General features: G+C 48.1%; 2 protein-coding genes across 2 annotated transcripts; both read left to right on the plus strand.

Moving 5' to 3' along the window:
• The first annotated feature begins 873 nt into the window (after positions 1 to 873).
• On the plus strand, positions 874 to 6,674 carry alkbh5 (alkB homolog 5, RNA demethylase). Its single transcript, XM_080522352.1, has 4 exons — positions 874 to 2,681; positions 2,926 to 3,006; positions 3,944 to 4,057; positions 4,288 to 6,674. Exons 1-4 carry the CDS (start codon positions 1,945 to 1,947, stop codon positions 4,430 to 4,432), a joined length of 1,077 nt encoding a protein of 358 aa, XP_080378478.1. The 5' UTR covers positions 874 to 1,944; the 3' UTR covers positions 4,433 to 6,674.
• A 446-nt stretch (positions 6,675 to 7,120) lies between these two features.
• mief2 (mitochondrial elongation factor 2) lies at positions 7,121 to 16,836 on the plus strand. Its single transcript, XM_080524934.1, has 8 exons — positions 7,121 to 7,421; positions 8,489 to 8,648; positions 9,200 to 9,365; positions 9,509 to 9,600; positions 10,296 to 10,472; positions 10,625 to 10,788; positions 14,829 to 14,981; positions 15,481 to 16,836. Exons 2-8 carry the CDS (start codon positions 8,511 to 8,513, stop codon positions 15,977 to 15,979), a joined length of 1,389 nt encoding a protein of 462 aa, XP_080381060.1. The 5' UTR covers positions 7,121 to 7,421; positions 8,489 to 8,510; the 3' UTR covers positions 15,980 to 16,836.
• Positions 16,837 to 17,030: the final 194 nt, after the last annotated feature.

The following is a 17,030-nucleotide window of genomic DNA, read 5'->3' on the forward strand; positions in this document are numbered from 1 at the left end:
TTTGCACTATTCTTGTCACGTGTGTTTGAACTGTCAGTGTATAAATGTGTTATGTAGGAGGTCCAATCAATCCAGAGCAATATTTTTGTAAAGAGGGTTTATATTCTGAGACGTTTATATTTGTCCTTTGATACATAGTGCAGACAGATGTTTCGAAAAGTGTGTGTTCCTGCTGACTGAGTCCAGAGAGTGCATTACAATGAACAAGTAGATACAGATGTTCTAACATTGACTATGCTGTGTGAATCTCTCTCTTCTTTTCTCTCTCACCCAGCCACCACACACACGCACAAGCATGCACGGACTAGGACACAGACTATTATTCTCCACTCTTGCTTTTCATACCATTAACATAAAATCTATCGGGAATATAACTGCTTTTATTTTATTTGTTATTAACATTGTAAACTATTTGTAAATCCTCAACTATGAGGTTGTTGTAACAATTGTTTTGTTGTTTCATTTGTCTGGTTGTTTTTTAATAACATTTTTATCACAATAAAACAAGGAATTGGGTCCAAATGTGTTGTGATTTCAGTGTTTACAATGAAGCGATTAAGGTAGGAGAGATTCAAATAGCAAATAGGTTAAGGATCTTTGGAAAGGATGCGTTCAAAATATTCGAAAGTATCCTCAGCCTCTTGGAAATCAAAGCCAATGAACATCTAGAAAATGTAAGGGTCACCCGCTCCTTCCAATCAGGGTGGAGAGCTAACATTCCTCGGTCTCCCATTGGCTTGAAAATCCCAGGCCCCGGTCAGAGAGTGGTCGTGCTAGGTTACACCGGGCATCCCCTCTCTCCATATTTGTATGTAATTGGCAAAACGACCATAGCTATCCGCATGTCTCGTGTGGACGTTGGAATGCTGCGACTGTAAGACTATTTGTATCGACTTTCTAAAATTGTAACTTTGCCTTTAAAACGAAATGTTTTTGCGTTTCGTGTCAATGTATTCGATACCATTTCGCTAGGTAAGTAGCTCGCTACCTAGGCTATCGAGCCTGTCGCAAGATGAAGCTAACTAGCTAGTTAAGAAGTATCAGGAGAGTGCAGGTCATCTGCCGTTTGGCTACATTGATTTATTTAACTGGCTAGAACTGAACTGCCGACAGACTCTTATACTTTGGTGTCTGTCCGCCCGTTCGGCAATATCTACTACCTTGTCTGTTTTGCGAGTGCGTTTGGTTGCTAAGCTAGCTAACTTGACAGCCACACCACAACACCAGGAACCTGACAGCCTGCCAGCTGGGTCTGGTCTGGGTCTGGTCTGGTCTAGGTCTGGTCCAAACTGGTCCGACTGATGCAGACTGCATGGAAGATCATAGGGGTGAAAGACCACTCATCCCTGCAGTCTATTTTTGAACAGGCTACTCTCAGACAGGCTAATAGAATTCTCATGAATCCCTCTCATGTCCTACATGCAGAGTATGAACTACTGCCCTCTGGGAGGAGGTTCAGAGTCCCCCGGTCTAGATTAAACAGATTTAAAAAATATTTTATTCCGGTTTCTGTTAAACTTTTAAACTGCACCAGATGAATGTGAACATATCTTGCTTATCGTTTTATTTCCACTCTTGTCTTAAACAGGGCTGCCTTCTGTTTGTGTTTTATCATTCTGTATTGTCTGTTGCTCTTTGTTGGCTGCTGTGGGGTGTAAGCCCAATACACATTTCCCAGTGATGGGACAATAAAGTGACTTTTGACTTTTGACTTTGACTTTTGGTCTAGGTCTGGTCTGGGTCTGGTCTAGGTCTGGTCTAGGTCTGGTCTAGGTCTGGTTTAGGTCTGGTCTATGTCTGGTCTGGTCTATGTCTGGTCTAGGTCTGCGTCTGCACAAGTTGGCTAACGTGGGCACGGTCACCCCGCCCTTCTGCGCTGACAGTCTGGAATATGGGAGTAAAACCCAGTTCTGACTTATCCGTTTAGTTGTTAATAGGAACATAATGGCAGCCAGCGGTTTCTCAGATCTGCGCGAGAAGCTGAAGTCTATGACGCCGCACAGAGACGAGCTCAAAAACAAAGTCGGCGACAACAAGGACGAATACAGAACCAAAGTGACTGACGGAAGTAACGGACGAAAGCGCAAGCAGCGAGAGTCTGAGGAGGAGGAGTTGGAGCAGAGCGACTCTGGAGAGCCTCGCCGGGAGCAGGAGGCCCGGCTGGTGAAGAGAGGCATCGACCAGACCAGCCTCTTCACCCCGGAGGAGTGCGCGCACATCGAGGAGAAGATAGACGAGGTGGTCGCCAGGGGAGACGCGGGACTCTACCGGGATCACACCGTGGACCGCGCGCCCCTGCGGAACAAGTACTTCTTCGGGGAAGGCTACACGTACGGCGCCCAGCTGGAGAAACGCGGCCCGGGGCAGGAGCGTCTGTACCAGAAGGGCGCGGTGGACGAGGTGCCAGACTGGGTCCACGAGCTGGTGATTAACAAGCTGGTGGCCGGCGGGGTGGTACCGGAGGGCTTCGTCAACAGCGCCGTGATTAACGACTACCAACCCGGAGGCTGCATCGTGTCCCACGTGGACCCCCTGCACATCTTCGCCCGGCCCATCGTGTCGGTGTCCTTCTTCAGCGACAGTGCTCTGTGCTTCGGCTGCCGGTTCCAGTTCAAGCCCATCCGCGTGTCAGAACCAGTGCTCGTTTTGCCGGTGAGGAGAGGAAGCGTCACGGTGCTCAGGTTGGTGGAGCTGTTTTGTTTACGTGTAGATTAGGTATATGTACCTACCTACCTGTATTTCACTCCACTGTTAGATCAAACTCCTTAGTCAAATTGACCAAAGCAGCCTGTTGTTAAAAGTACCTCCTAGTCCCTACCAATCGCCAATTCCCTGATGAGATCTGTGAAGTGGACACAGGTGGGGTCACAGAAAGGTCGAGGGGTGAAAGGTAATTCAGGAGTGTGCGCTCTCTCCCTCTCGCAGCGGTTACGCGGCTGATGACATCACCCACTGTATCCGACCCCAGGACATCAAAGAGAGAAGGGCTGTCATCATCCTCAGGAAGTGAGTCACGATGTCCTCCATCAGTCTGACAATCACAGTGTCTTAGTAGAGTTTACCAAACACTGCATCTGTTATGTCTCAAGTCTGAAAATAAGCGTGTGTTCGTGCATGCGTGTGTTTGTGCGTGCGTGCGTGTGTGTGCGTGCGTGCGCGCGGTAGGGCTGCAACGATTAGTCGACATAATCGACGACGTCGACCATAAAAACTCGTCGACGCGAAATTTTTGTGTCGGCTAATCGTAGAAATAAAAAAATACAAATACGTTTTTTTTTTTTTTTTTTCGGGAGCCATCAGCTGGGTAAGTTTTAGCTAACGTTGTTAGCCAACTGGCTAACGTTATATTGTTAGGGTCGTAATGTTTATGTTAGCTTTACTGTTACATGTTGGAAAACAACGTCTCATGGACAGGGCTGTACATGCTATGAGCGTTTGTGCTATTAATTTATTTGCCCTGTGGCACGCGTGTGACAGACAGAGGCGCTTGTATGTAACGTTACGTAGCAGGGGTTTTCCATGTTGAAGCCAGGAGAACGCGAGATGAAGTGAAGGGTGGTCACTATTAAAATACCAGGTAGTCATGGTGGATGATCATGAATGATGCTTGATAAGTGAATGCTATTTCAATTATGTTGAGTCCACCAGCGAGCTGTCTGTAAGATAAACAGCGCCAAGCGTAGCCTACTAACGTGAGCTGTCTGTAGTCTAGCCAGCAATGCTAGCTAGCCAATCAACTAGCTCTGTGAGCAGCTGTAGCTTGGCGTAACGTTAGGTTAGATAGCTAGTTAAGCCGGATTTATGCTTCTGCGTCGCCATTTACGCGCAGCGAAAAGCCACACGACTAATCGAAAAAATAATCGACAGATTAGTCGACTACCAAAATAATCGTTAGTTGCAGCCCTAGCGCGCGGACAACTGATGTGTTTTTGTTTGTTTACAGGACGAGGCCGGACGCCCCCCGCGTGGACTCCGCCCCTTCCCCCCCTCCAGAGAGGAAGGCCCCCCTGAAGGCCAAACGCTCTCACCGCAGAGCAGACCCAGACGCTGCTCACAGGTACACACACACACACACACACACACACACACACGCCACTCAAACATTGCAAAGGAAGAGGCTTGTTGTTCACTTTCACATTCTCCCAAACACACAACTCCTTAAAAAATGTGTCTGTTCACGTTTCTTTCTTTTCCTCTCTCTCTCTCTCTCTCTCTCTCTCTCTCTCTCTCTCTCTCTCTCTCTCTCTGTCTCTCTCTCTCTCTCTCTGGTGTCCTGGCTCGCTGCAGACCACGTGTCCTGGAGATGGACAAGGAGGAGAACCGGCGTTCCTCCTCTCGCCGCCATCGCCGTAGCAACAGCACAGAGAACTACTGGAGGCGGGGCCAGGACAGTGAGGGCTCTGGACGCAAGGTGAAGATGAGACGACACTGAGGACACACACGCTCCCAGCGGGACAGACGATGGCGTGTGTGTGCGTGTGCGTGCGTGTGTGTGTGTGTGTGTGTGTGTGTGACGTCTCGGTCATCCTGAAAGCCTGCATGTCGGGATGGAACACTTCCGGGGCGGCTGCCAGCCTAACCAACCAATCAGAGTCTTGCCTGAGGACAGGGGGGAGGTGCTTACACCTTCAGTTCTTAAGGAATGATATGTGTCGGAGGTGTCTCTGGGATATTTTCCTAACTCTACTGATCACCCCCCTGCCCCCCAAGCCCTTTGTCTCGGCCCTCTCCCCACCGCCCCCCCTCCACCACCCCCGTCTTCCCCCTCCCCCGTAGGACACGGCGACATGCCGTAGCCTCGCACCAGAATAGGATGAAATTGTTCTTAAGCGCTAACCTACGGTTTAGCCGTTTTCGAGCCTGACGGTAAAGGTCATGACTCGGGGGGAGGTGGTGCTGATCTCAGATCTGTGTCTGAAGGACGACCCCCCGGTCCTCTGGGTAGCGCAGGTGGTTGTAGGGCTGCCACGATTAGTCGACTAGTCGTGACGACGTCGATTACCAAAATCGTTTTCGTTTTCGTTTTCGTTTTTCTTCCCTGAAGCTGCCACTGGCTAGCGTCTCCCAGTGTCTTTGATGTACATGCGCAGTGTCGGTCATCCGGGGCACACGTGACATCCCCGGAAAAACAAACAGAGAGAAATGTCTTCCCGTCCTCGTGCGTCTAAAGTGTGGGGGCATTTCAACCACAACGTTGAAAAAAAGAATGTAAAAAATACAATTTGCAAAGCTGAACTCGCTTATCATGGCAGCACGTCTATGATGCGCGAGCATCTCAAAAGGAAGCACGTTGTGGCAGATGACGAGGAAGACGATGGCTCGTCTCGGTAAGCTAGTGAGCTTGTTATTGGCTAACGATATCGTACGTTAAAAGCCTTCTTACATTATTTTACGTTATGTGCTGTAACGTTGTCATCAAAGCGATACTTATCAAATAGCTAAAAATGTTGTCTTAACGTTACAGTGCTAAGAAGGCGCGTTCTACTATGGAAAGCAAAACTTTTGTACTCTGTACAAGTATTTATTTTTGTTTTTGTATTCTTTTGGTTGCCTAGTGCCTAGCCTACCTAATTTTACTGAGCAGTTTGCACTCTCTACTACTCTTTACATTACATTACATGCAAGTGATGCCAGAAATAAATCTGCAAAGTTCATTAAAATATCTATTTTTGAGTGAACAATCATTTTAATTGTCTTTATTTTTAGTTAGAACATGCCTACAACAACAACTAACAACTTCAAGCTAAATTTAGAAGCTGATTTAGAAGATGATAGCTAAATAAGAGCGATTGAGTAAATGTGCGATAAGCTGTAATTTATGATCCGATTAGTCGACTAATCGTTAAAATAATCGGTGACTAGTCGACTATGAAAATAATCGTTTGTGGCAGCCCTAGGTGGTTGGCTGAGTCACGTGGGCGTGACCAGTACCGTCGTCTGAGACTAGAGGACTAGCGCTAGCCTGCCGAGCTAAAGTGTAGGCTAACATAGTCTTGTCCCCCCCCCCCCCGATGAGATAACATCAGTACACCTCCCCGTACAGACGCCAGACTGTTACCCTAGTTTCAGCCCCCCCCCCCGCATGTGTTTCTACGGTTACAATCAGTCATCTTTTTCATTTCTGTTTTTAGTTTGGTTCTGTTTTTATGATTGGCTGGCTGGCAGTCACAAGAGGAAGGCTAGAGCCCAGTGACCTCATCAGTAAGCGACAGGGCCCTCGGTTCCATCAGCTGGTCCATCCCCCTGGTCACCATGGTTACGCTTACGGTCCAGCACCTGACTCCCAGCACTTTGACTGCTCTCCCCGACTGGCCAACCAACATGTTACATATTCTAGAACCCTATGCTATACTCATTCTTTTCAATAGGAGCTTCTCTTGATTTGTGTTCATTTAAATGACATGTATGTATGGATGTGTCCTTGTAACTAAGATATACAGGTTTTAAAAGAATATGAGCAGGGAGGGAGTGTACAGAGGAAAATGAAATAGTAACTTGATATGTACAATAAGCTTGTTTAAAGTCTGATATGTACAATAAGCTTGTTTAAAGGTGCCTGGGGAGTGTCTGTTTGGAGCCTGTGTTACCCAGTGCTCATATTGACTGATGATTCTGTTCTAGTTTGGACTATTCCACAAGCTTGAGTGATTTCTGTTTAAAAAAAAGAAACTCTTCCTAATGACTGGTCCCTCGTTATTATAATGTTATTGGATTGCTGCCTGAAGCACACACACACACACACACACACATACAGCTGTGACTGCTGTATTGGATCACACCTCACCGTCCTCCACAGCAATACCTCAGAGATGAGTTAATGAATGGTACCAGTGTTTGGACAGGGACAGGTGAATTAGGGCATGGCATGACCTGACCTGACCTCCCCACTGAGGGGACAGGTCAGATACACATGCTGTTATTACAGAGTCACTGCTTCAAAGGCCATGTCCAGTCCACTCAAATGATGACGCATCCCAAATGTTGTAAATCGATGTTTTGTAATCCTATGTTAACGTCAGCGCTCATCTTTGACTTTTGACCCCCCCTCCCCCTCGGTCGATCAACTATCTTATCTCTCACTCACAGGACTGTCAACATCCAACCCTCGTAAAAAACGAGCCTCACAGTTTTACAAACACTGTCATTGTGGATGATTAGATACATACAGAGTTATGCTTGGTGAGCAAGCTTGTTCAATACGAACGTGTTTTTGTTTGAACGTACCAAAACGTCTTAAGTCAGTCCAGACCTGTCTTAAGTTTCTATTGGAGCGCCGGAGTGTCAATCACAGCCTGAGTTGTGTGGGAGCGGACTGGACTGGCAGGACAGATAGGAGATGGTCGACTAACCGCATCTCCTGCTAAATATCAGCCGTTTTTTAATTCTTTGTTGCTACATGGCTCGGAGTCAGTGGTAGTTTGGTAAGTGAGTCAAAGAGCAACACGTTGACGGGTAGTTTGGTAAGAGCGACACATTTCCAGAGGTAGTTTGGTAGCTAAGTGGCTAAGTGTGTTGTTGGGGGCTGTAGCTAGCTGCTAGCCTCTCATGGACCCCGGGCTTCACACTGAGCTTTCTGAGTCGTGTCCGTTTGTTGTCGCCGGCAGCGGACAGTACTTTAAGAGAATGCCATAGTCAGCGAACCGCATGGTGTCTGTGTGGTAAAACCAATATGGCGTTTGTATGGTTAAAGCGACCTCTAATATACTATGTTAGCTATTTTAGCTAACTAGCCAGCAGTGCTAAGACAAAACGACAACAAAGCCAATGATGCCCCACGCAGCCCATCCCACCAGGAGCTAGCTGTCTTCCACCTCATGTGTTTGGCTATGTGACTTATTCTGCACACAGTGCACAGGGAAGGTTGTTGTCTGTGTTTGTGATGTACAGGTTGTTGTTGTTGTTGTTGTTGTTGTTGCTGCGAACACAGCAACTGTCCAGCTCTCTGCTTGAACACTGGTCAACGTGCTTGACCGCACGTCCTACTCTGAGACCCAGTCAACATGGCAGGTTTGTTCCATTTGAGAAGGAATATATGACTCGTCGCGTCCATAAATAGCCTGGTTGGCAGGCCCTGCAGCCGCCAGGGGGCATACAGCCAAGGCTAGGGGACACAGAGAGCGATCTGCTGCGGCTGTTTCTGTCTGTCTGATCTGGACACGGTCATATTCTAGCCCTTATTAGTTCTGATGGACTGGATGGGGGGGTTGGTGGTGGTGTTTTCACCCATTTAGATCTGTACACACCATAATGTCTTAGTAGCCAGGGGGGAAGGGGCTAATGGATGAAATGGAACCAGGCCCATGTCACATTTTCAGCTTGGTCACCACCCGACCGTAACACCTGTCATGCTGTCAGTGGGTCAGCTGTGTCAGTGGGTCAGCTGTGTGTCTGCCATGTCAATGTGGCGGTAGTGGAGTTTTAGGGATATCAGGATGAAGGTAGAGGCAGCTCTTAGCCAATGATATTGTCTTCCTGTTTCCTCCTCCAGACTTAACAACAGACAGGAAGTGATGGACTTCCGGGGGAGCAGGAGGCGGGGCGAGGACGGCATCGCCGTGGTGATTGACTTCCTGCTGTCTAACGCCCGATTGGTGCTCGGAGTGGGCGGGGCCGCGGTGCTGGGCATCGCGACGCTGGCCGTGAAACGGGTAAGTAAGTGTGTGTGTGTGTGTGTGTTAGGGTGAAATTCTTCCTGTTTATCTTAACTGAATTGGTTCCTGAGGAGAATGACCAGGATCCTAGACTCCCTGGATCTGTGTATGGGTGTGCAGGAAGAACGACGGCGCAGGCGCCAGACCAGACTAGATGATCGTGGAGTGAAGATATTATTAAAGCGTACGCGCTGATCGACAGACAGGTGGACAGGCGCGTACGCTTTAATAATATCTTCACTCCACCATCATCTAGTCTGGCGCATGCGCCGTCCACAATCGGGCAACTGTTAATGTGGAACCCTGCCCATGTTGGATTTGTTGTATTTGGTGCCCCAACATCAGAGATGATGATGACCGTGCGTGTGTGTGTGTGTGTGTGTGTGTGTGTGTGTGTGTGTGTGTGTGTCTGTGTGTGGTGTGTGTGGTGTGTGTGTGTGTGTGTGTGTGTGTGTGTGTTTGTGTGTGGTGTGTTTGTGTGGTGTGTGTGTGGTGTGTGATGTGTGTGTGTATGTGTGTGTGTGTGTGTGTGATGTGTGTGTGTGCAGCTGATAGAGCGTGCAGGCCGCTCCCCAGAGGACCAGAAGGTGGACCAGAAGATGGCGGAGAGCTGGGAGGAGCTTAGCTTAGTCTCCGCCTCCCCTAAAATGCTGAGGAAGGGCCTGGAGGGAGTGGTCATGAAGCATGTCGCCATGGCGACCAAGGCACAGAAAGGTACCAACGGCGCACCTATTTTTGTCACCGCACTGATGAGGGATACATTACGTTTGAAGATGTGAGGTGCTGTCATGGGTTGTGTTTCAGCGTGTGTGTGTGTGTGTGTGTGTGTGTGTGTGTGTGTGTGTGTGTGTGTGTAGCTGACCTGTGCCAGCACAAGTCTAATCTGGAGGAGAAGCCAAAGCCTGAGTCCAGACCCAAGAGACTCCAGCTGTGTGTTCTCACCCTGCAGGTACTGTCGAACCCTGTAGAACCCTGCCCTCCCTGTAGAACCCTGCCCTCCCTGTAGATCCCTGCCCTCCCTGTAGATCCCTGCCCTCACTGACCTCCCTGTAGAACCCTGCCCTCACTGCCCTCCCTGTAGAACCCTGCCCTCCCTGTAGAACCCTGCCCTCCCTGTAGAACCCTGCCCTCCCTGTAGAACCCTGTCGTCCCTGTAGAACCCTGTAGTCCCTGTAGAACCCTGTAGAACCCTGACGTCCCTGTAGAACCCTGTAGAACCCTGACGTCCCTGTAGAACCCTGACGTCCCTGTAGAACCCTGACGTCCCTGTAGAACCCTGACGTCCCTGTAGAACCCTGACGTCCCTGTAGAATCCTGACCTCCCTGTAGAACCCTGACCTCACTGACCTCCCCGTAGAACCCTGACCTCCCCGTAGAACCCTGACCTCACTGACCTCCCCGTAGAACCCTGACCTCACTGACCTCCCCGTAGAACCCTGACCTCCCCGTAGAACCCTGACCTCACTGACCTCCCCGTAGAACCCTGACCTCCCTGTAGAACCCTGACCTCCCTGTAGAACCCTGACCTCCCTGTAGAGATATGCCACGTCTTAAACCTAGTTTGAATGTTTATCGATAAATCCCCGGGGGACAGAAAGAGTAAGAGGTGTGTGTGTGTGTGTGTGTGTGTGTGTGTGTGTGTAGGAGCGTCTGCAGCAGTACTACAGGGCGCGGGTGGCCCTGTCCCCAGAGGAGGTGCGTCAGGCCCAGGCGCTGGCTCTGGACATCTGCACCGACATCCAGGGCTTCCTGCACAGCCGGCTGCCTGACATGCCCCTGGGAGAGATGAACCTGGGGGGCTCGCTGCTGGACGACCTGCAGGTACACACACACACACACACACACACACCACACACCACCACACACACGTCACACGTGGGAGTACTGAAATGTCTGGATATCTGCTGCGATGGCCAGTTATTATCGTGATGGTTACGGTGTGTGTGTGTGTGTGTGTGTGTGTGTGTGTGTAGGTGGTGAGTGCGGACCATGCGTGTCTGCTGGTGCCTCTGCAGCTGGAGGCCAGCCTGTGGCGCCTGGTCCCCGGGGAGGACACGCTGCTCACACACCCGCTGCACTGGATGGTCCGCAGGGTCAACATGGAGTACTTCCCCCGGGGTCGGAGCTACTGGGACAGGTACACACGCACACTCAATCAAATTTAACCTTCAGAATTTCAGGTGCATCCGAAATAATCGAAAAGACGATGCAGCTAGGCTGTTCTCTACCTGACAGAGGTGTTCTCTACTAGGGGTGTAACGATACATCGATTCACATCGATGCATCGATTCATTGACTAACGATCTGATTACATCGATGCAATGTAAAAATATCGATCTATATCGTCATCTTAAAGATACACCTTTATTTTGAAATGGCACATTCTGCGTGACTGTCACCATTTCCGTGCAGCGCGCGACTAGCAGCGGCAAATTACAAAGTCAAAGAGCGCTGCACACTGTGTGTTCTGCATTTTGTGACTGCGGCGGAGAACAGCGAAGCGGTTTTAGCTGCGACTGCCAAGCCCGCCCACGGCCGACTGTGATTGGTCAATGCTCTAGTCTAGCCGACTGTGATTGGTCAATGCTCTGGTCTGTAACAAAGCATCTGTCTTATGAATGGGCAAAGGCTGCAGGTTGGACCTTACTTACTTTACTCCGGTTTGCTTGTCCAATTTCATTGGATAAACCTGAACAAAATTCCTATTGATAAAATCTACAGGTAAATCATTACTCCCGTAATCAGTGATCTAACATGACTGTCCAAGCATAGCCTTACCTTTCACCAATCAACACATCATATCAGATCAGTGCTTCCTAGAGGAAGTGTGATGGATGGCCCTATATTAAAAATTATCCTGACCTGCGTTCAGAGCGTAGTGTTTGTCCTGAACATGTTGATCAGTTAGTTTTTTTGAAGAAAAACCTCCCAAAGAAGAACACTGGAGGATATACTTATTATATAACACTGGAGGATATACTTAACTTATTTTGGTTAAGAAGAATGTATATAAGATGTACTGCACTGTACTGCATTTGCACTTATTATTTATTATTATTTTATTATTATTTATTATTATTGCACAAATATACTGTAGGTTTGTGAGACTAGTGAATGGGTCTATTTTTCTTTTTGTAACAGAAGAATACTGTATAATACAATATTATTTAAATGCTGGATACCTGGAAGAGCTCACAAATAAAATGGTCAAATAATATTCTAGTTGTTTTTGTGAGTGGATAATTGTGTTAGATTGGCATATGATATCGCGTCATATCGATCATATCGTCATATCGATCTTGAATCGAATCGAATCGAAATCGTATCGTGACTGACATTGTGATATCGTCAAACATTGTATCGTCATACAAACAAATCGATATAATATCGTATCGTGATGAAGCTGGTGATTTACACCCCTATTCTCTACCTGACAGAGGTGTTCTCTACCTGACAGAGGCTAAGCTGTTCCTGGTGTCCATGGTGTTCTCCTGTATAGAATATTGTCTAAGTAGCTGGTCTCTAGCCGGAGGTACAGCCATCACAACCACAGAGTCTCTGGACCAGAAAGCCCTGAAAGTCTTCCACAAAAAACCTCCATCCTTCCCTCATTGTAACATCCTGGCAAAACACAAGTTCCTAAGCCTAGAGAAGATTATTTTCATAGTCGATTAGTCACCGATTATTTAAACGATTAGTCGACTAATCAGATCATAAATTACAGCTTATCGCACAATTACTCAATCGCTCTTATTTAGCTATCATCTTCTAAATCAGCTTCTAAATTTAGCTTGAAGTTGTTAGTTGTTGTTGTAGGCATGTGCTAACTAAAAATAAAGTCAATTAAAATGATTGTTAACTCAAAAATAGATCTTTTAATGAAGCAGCATATTTATTTCTGGCATCACTTGCATGTAATGTAATGTAATAGTGCAAAACAAAGGGTATAGTGCATCTTCTCAGGCATCAATTTGATCACAGTACATCATTTTTAAAATGTAGTACTCAGCAGTTTGCACTCTACTACATTTACGTGTTTGATGCCTGAGAAGATGCACTATACCCTTTGTTTTGCACGATCTCCCTCCCTCTCTCTCCCCCCCCCTCTCTCTCTCTCTCCCTCTCTCTCTCCCCCCCCTCTCTCTCTCCCTCTCCCCCCCCTCTCTCTCCCCCCCCTCTATCTCCCCCTCCCTCTCTCCCTCCCTCTCTCCCTCCCTCTCTCTCCCCCTCCCTCTCTCCCTCTCTCTCCCCCTCCCTCTCTCCCTCCCTCTCTCTCTCTCTTACACACACACATTTAATATCTTTATTTGCGTTCACATTTTACAATAAAATTCTTGAACACAAACAGTATTAGTTGCACCAGCATAGGACACTCGATAATTCAAGCTTTACAATCTGTCTATGGGTACAGGTAGCAGCGTCTCCTCCATATGTGGCGGCTGCCTGACGACTAGTCTGTGGACATTACCAAGGCTCCCAAATATAAACACTAATAATTTACATTTGTACCCAAGCTGTACAATGGCATAGAGATCCGTGTCCACTGACAGTCCGTTCAGGTGCGCCAGGGAAGGGTCTAAGGCGTTCTCCGGTAGTCTATAGACTCTCCCGCTGAGCAGCGCCCGCTTGAACGCGAGCCTCAATACGGTGATAAAAAGCATTGATGTCAAAGCGAGTTTTCCAAGCACTGGTTGCATCTTCTACATTAACGATGGCAGTTACAACGGGTGTGCGTGTGGGCAGATGTTAATAAAACGTTATTTAGGTTTAGATGTCGAAAAACTCTCAAACAACTTTCACGAGCTGTGCGGCAACCGGCCCGCTCCCCAGCTGCTGCTGCACACGCACTAGAGTGCAGATCAGACAGACGCACTTCCAATATCACATTGTGTAAAAAAGTCCTCCTCCCATTCTGGAGGGAAGTTGTACGTTATTGGTTTCTTACTTGGTCCAGCTTCCCCACTCATTTGTATACCCTTTCTTTAGTATTATATAGTAAATAGTAGAAATTGGAAGGCTAACTAGTTAATTAGTCTCGCCGGTATTGTAGTTGGCGCTGTTGACTGCGCATGCGTGGTGAACCGTGTGTTAGGTGAAAAGATCAGATCTCAGACTGGCTTACCTGTACGTCAATCAAGTGGCAAAAGCCATAGTGAGGATGGATGATAGGCGAACGCTAGCCAGTGGCAGCTTCAGGGAAGAAAAACGAATGCTTATCGCTTATTTCAGCTCCAAAAAAACATGCAATGACGTCGATTACCAAATATGTCGGCGACGATTTTGGTAATCGACGTCGTCGCGACTAGTCGACTAATCGTGGCAGCCCTACTAGAGAACCTAATACATTTAAAAAATGCTTGTATCATATTTAAGGTCCTGCACAGCCTAGCACCGCCCCCATTAGATGACCATGTTAGACGGTTAGCCAACAGTACAGGCCTCTGCTACACACACACACACACACACACACACACACACACACACACAAACATCCCCTACAGGCGCACAACCTTCGGTGGGACCGTTCTGTCAGTAAAGGGAGGCAGCTTTGGGAATAGTCTGCCACATGAAATCAGAGAGCCCCACGCTCAGCACCTTTAAAACACAACGAGAGGAACGGCTGGGGACAAACCACACCTTCATAGTGGAGCAGTGTGTTTCATGGAGAGCAGTGAATTAATTACTGTAATATTACGTTTTAGATATTATGTATTAAAGCGTTATTGTGACTTGTTGCATACATACATTTCCCTCAATATGCAACATGGCCCGTATTTCTTTTGCTATTGCTAGTATCATATTTTCTGATTCATTTGCTATTGTTAGTACTACTCTCGTTGCTGTCTTAATGGAATGTGTGTATGTGTTTAGATGTTGTATGTTTCCAGGTAACATCCTCTAAAGGACAACAGATGGAAACTAGCCTTGGCTACAATCTGGCTTGTTTACAAGCTCCTCCTAATACATTGTACCACATTGTACCACATTGTAACACATTGTAACACATTGTGATACATGGAGTTTGTTCATTAACTTGCACTGTCCCTTCTCAAATAAACATTTCTAATCAAATTACACCAAAAAAGGAACCATTTAGGACTGTGTTGCTTCGTGTATCGTTGTATTACTTCTGTCTAGTTAGATGTTTTCACCCTGCGTGCGTGCGTGTGTGTGTAGGTTCCTGGTGGGGGGCTACCTGTCCCCGCGGGCCCTGGTGGAGATGTTCAGTAAGGGGGTGATGGAGACCATGAACTGGCCCTCCCTCAGCAGCACGCTGGACTGTCTGGTCAGGCCCGTGCTGGGAGGCCCCGAGCTGCGCCTGGAGATACGGTGTGTGTGTGTGTGTGTGGGGGGGGTGTGTGTGTGTGTGTGTGTGTGTGTGTGTGTGTGTGTGAACAGCAGCACACTGTATTATGTGTACTAGGGGGGCAATCACTATCAGGGTTCCACATTAACGGTTGCCTGATTGCCCGGGGAAAGTAAAACATTCGCCGGGTTTGTTTGCGCGACAGCGACGACGCTGCTGGATCCAGGATCTGTGTGACGGTGTGCAGGAAGAATAATATCTTCACTCCACCATCATCTAGTCTGGTCTGGCGCCTGCGCCGTCCGTTGTTCTTCCTGCACACCGACACACAGATCCAGGATCCAGCAGCGTCGTCGCTGTCGCGCAAACAAACCCGGCGAATGTTTTACTTTCCCCGGGCAATCAGGCAACCGTTAATGTGGAACCCTGACTATGAAGTGAGGATTGAGTGACTGTGTGGTTCTGTCTCCTACATCTGCTAACCACGCAGCCACGTTCCCCTTTCCTCCCTGTGTCCTCCAGGCCGGGTGACCAGGGGCCGAGCGGAGGGCCTCTCTTCATCTCCATGGTCCCGGTGCTGAGGCAGGAGGACGTGGTGCTGACGGCCCAGCTGGAGCTCACCGCCCCCTGGGACAGCGCCTGGCACCTGTCCCTCTACCCCTGGGAGACGCGGCGCCTGGCCGAGCTGGACACCAGCGACGGGGGGCTCCGCCGCCGCCTCCTCAAGACCCTCAAGGCCGTCTGCCGCCACAGCCCTGCCCTCCGGCCCCTCACCGCCGCCCCGCTGGCCAACCTCCTCCTCCACCTCAGCGACAGAGAGGCAGACTGGTCCGAGGGGGCCCTGGCGGGGAGGTTCCAGCAGTGCGTTCTGGAGCTGATCGGCTACCTGGAGCAGGGGACGCTGCCCAGCTACTTCAAGCCCGGCGTCAACCTGCTCTGCGGAGTCACAGACGAGCAGATCGACCAGATGGGCTTCATGTTGTACTGTGCCGTGTCCGAGCCCGAGATACTGCTCATATAACTAAGACAGGGCCTTAGAGATTTACACACCAGATATCTCTCTCTTATAAGAGATGAATACAAAATAAGTATATGGGATTGTTGCTCACATTAGAGATGCGTACGCAATATACTGCTCATGTAAAGACTAAAGAGATGGTAAGAGATGTGTTCCAGAGGGAGGAGGTATGGAGGTGTGCCATTGGGAGAAGGAGTTCTCCTACTCTACTAAACTCTGTTAGTACTGAGCCTCACATAGGCTGCCTCTTATGAGATGATGGTTGTACTAACAAGGCTGGAGTGGACTGTCTGGACTCTGGACTGCACTAAAGAAAGGAGATGATTAATCTTAAACATTTCATCATCCATACATACTATATTTTTGTAGTACATGTATCCAGTACAAGGTTCGAATATTCCAAATCTTTGTTTCAATACAATCGCCAAACATTGCAGGGCTTCTTTTGTTTTGTTCAGTGGCCTTTTGATAGAGTTCATATTTTGCCAAGGGTTGCTCTCGGGCACTGGTCCAGGACCAGTTTAGCCTCGCCGTCTCCTAACTGTATCCAATCTGTAGGTTAAGGAAAGATATTATCCAGGAGCAACTTCCTCCTAATGTGTGTGGCCTCTGCCATGTCTTCTGAGTGCACAGAAGACACAACTGTCAGTTAATTAAGTCAATTAATTTGAACATGACCCCGAATTATTGCTCCTGGACAGTTTGAAAACAATCAGCTCATTGTTTTTGAAATCGTACGAAGGCAGCAATATCATGCACTTACACCCACAGGAAAATGACATAGACGACACCAAGGATAGCTTGTCTGTTCAATTGAAGCTATTGTTGAGCCTGTATTATTAAAGACTATTTGCATAAAGCCTCAACTTTCCTCCTGATGTCATCACCTGTGTCCTCTCACACTGTCACCTTTACTAATCAATGACATCGAGAGAGAGAGAGACACAGACACAGACACACAAGCACAATTGCTTTAAATTGTGAGTGACAAATAAAGAAAGGTTACCTGCTTCTCAGTGTCAATAGCCGTATTCCCCCTGTCACTATTTGTTAA

This window comes from Nansenia antarctica (genome assembly GCF_963989245.1).
Source record: "Nansenia antarctica genome assembly, chromosome: 2".
Taxonomy (NCBI): Eukaryota; Metazoa; Chordata; class Actinopteri; order Argentiniformes; family Microstomatidae; genus Nansenia; species Nansenia antarctica.

Excerpts from the sequence above, each read along its gene's own strand:
- alkbh5 (XM_080522352.1), top strand. The coding sequence starts at position 1,945 with ATGGCAGCCAGCGGTTTCTCAGATCTGCGCGAGAAGCTGAAGTCTATG. Across the intron at positions 2,682-2,925 it reads GGAAGCGTCACGGTGCTCAG|CGGTTACGCGGCTGATGACA; the intron begins GTTGGTGGAGCT and ends TCCCTCTCGCAG. Across the intron at positions 4,058-4,287 it reads GACCCAGACGCTGCTCACAG|ACCACGTGTCCTGGAGATGG; the intron begins GTACACACACAC and ends GGCTCGCTGCAG.
- mief2 (XM_080524934.1), top strand. The coding sequence starts at position 8,511 with ATGGACTTCCGGGGGAGCAGGAGGCGGGGCGAGGACGGCATCGCCGTG. Across the intron at positions 9,366-9,508 it reads GGCGACCAAGGCACAGAAAG|CTGACCTGTGCCAGCACAAG; the intron begins GTACCAACGGCG and ends GTGTGTGTGTAG. Across the intron at positions 14,982-15,480 it reads GAGCTGCGCCTGGAGATACG|GCCGGGTGACCAGGGGCCGA; the intron begins GTGTGTGTGTGT and ends TGTGTCCTCCAG.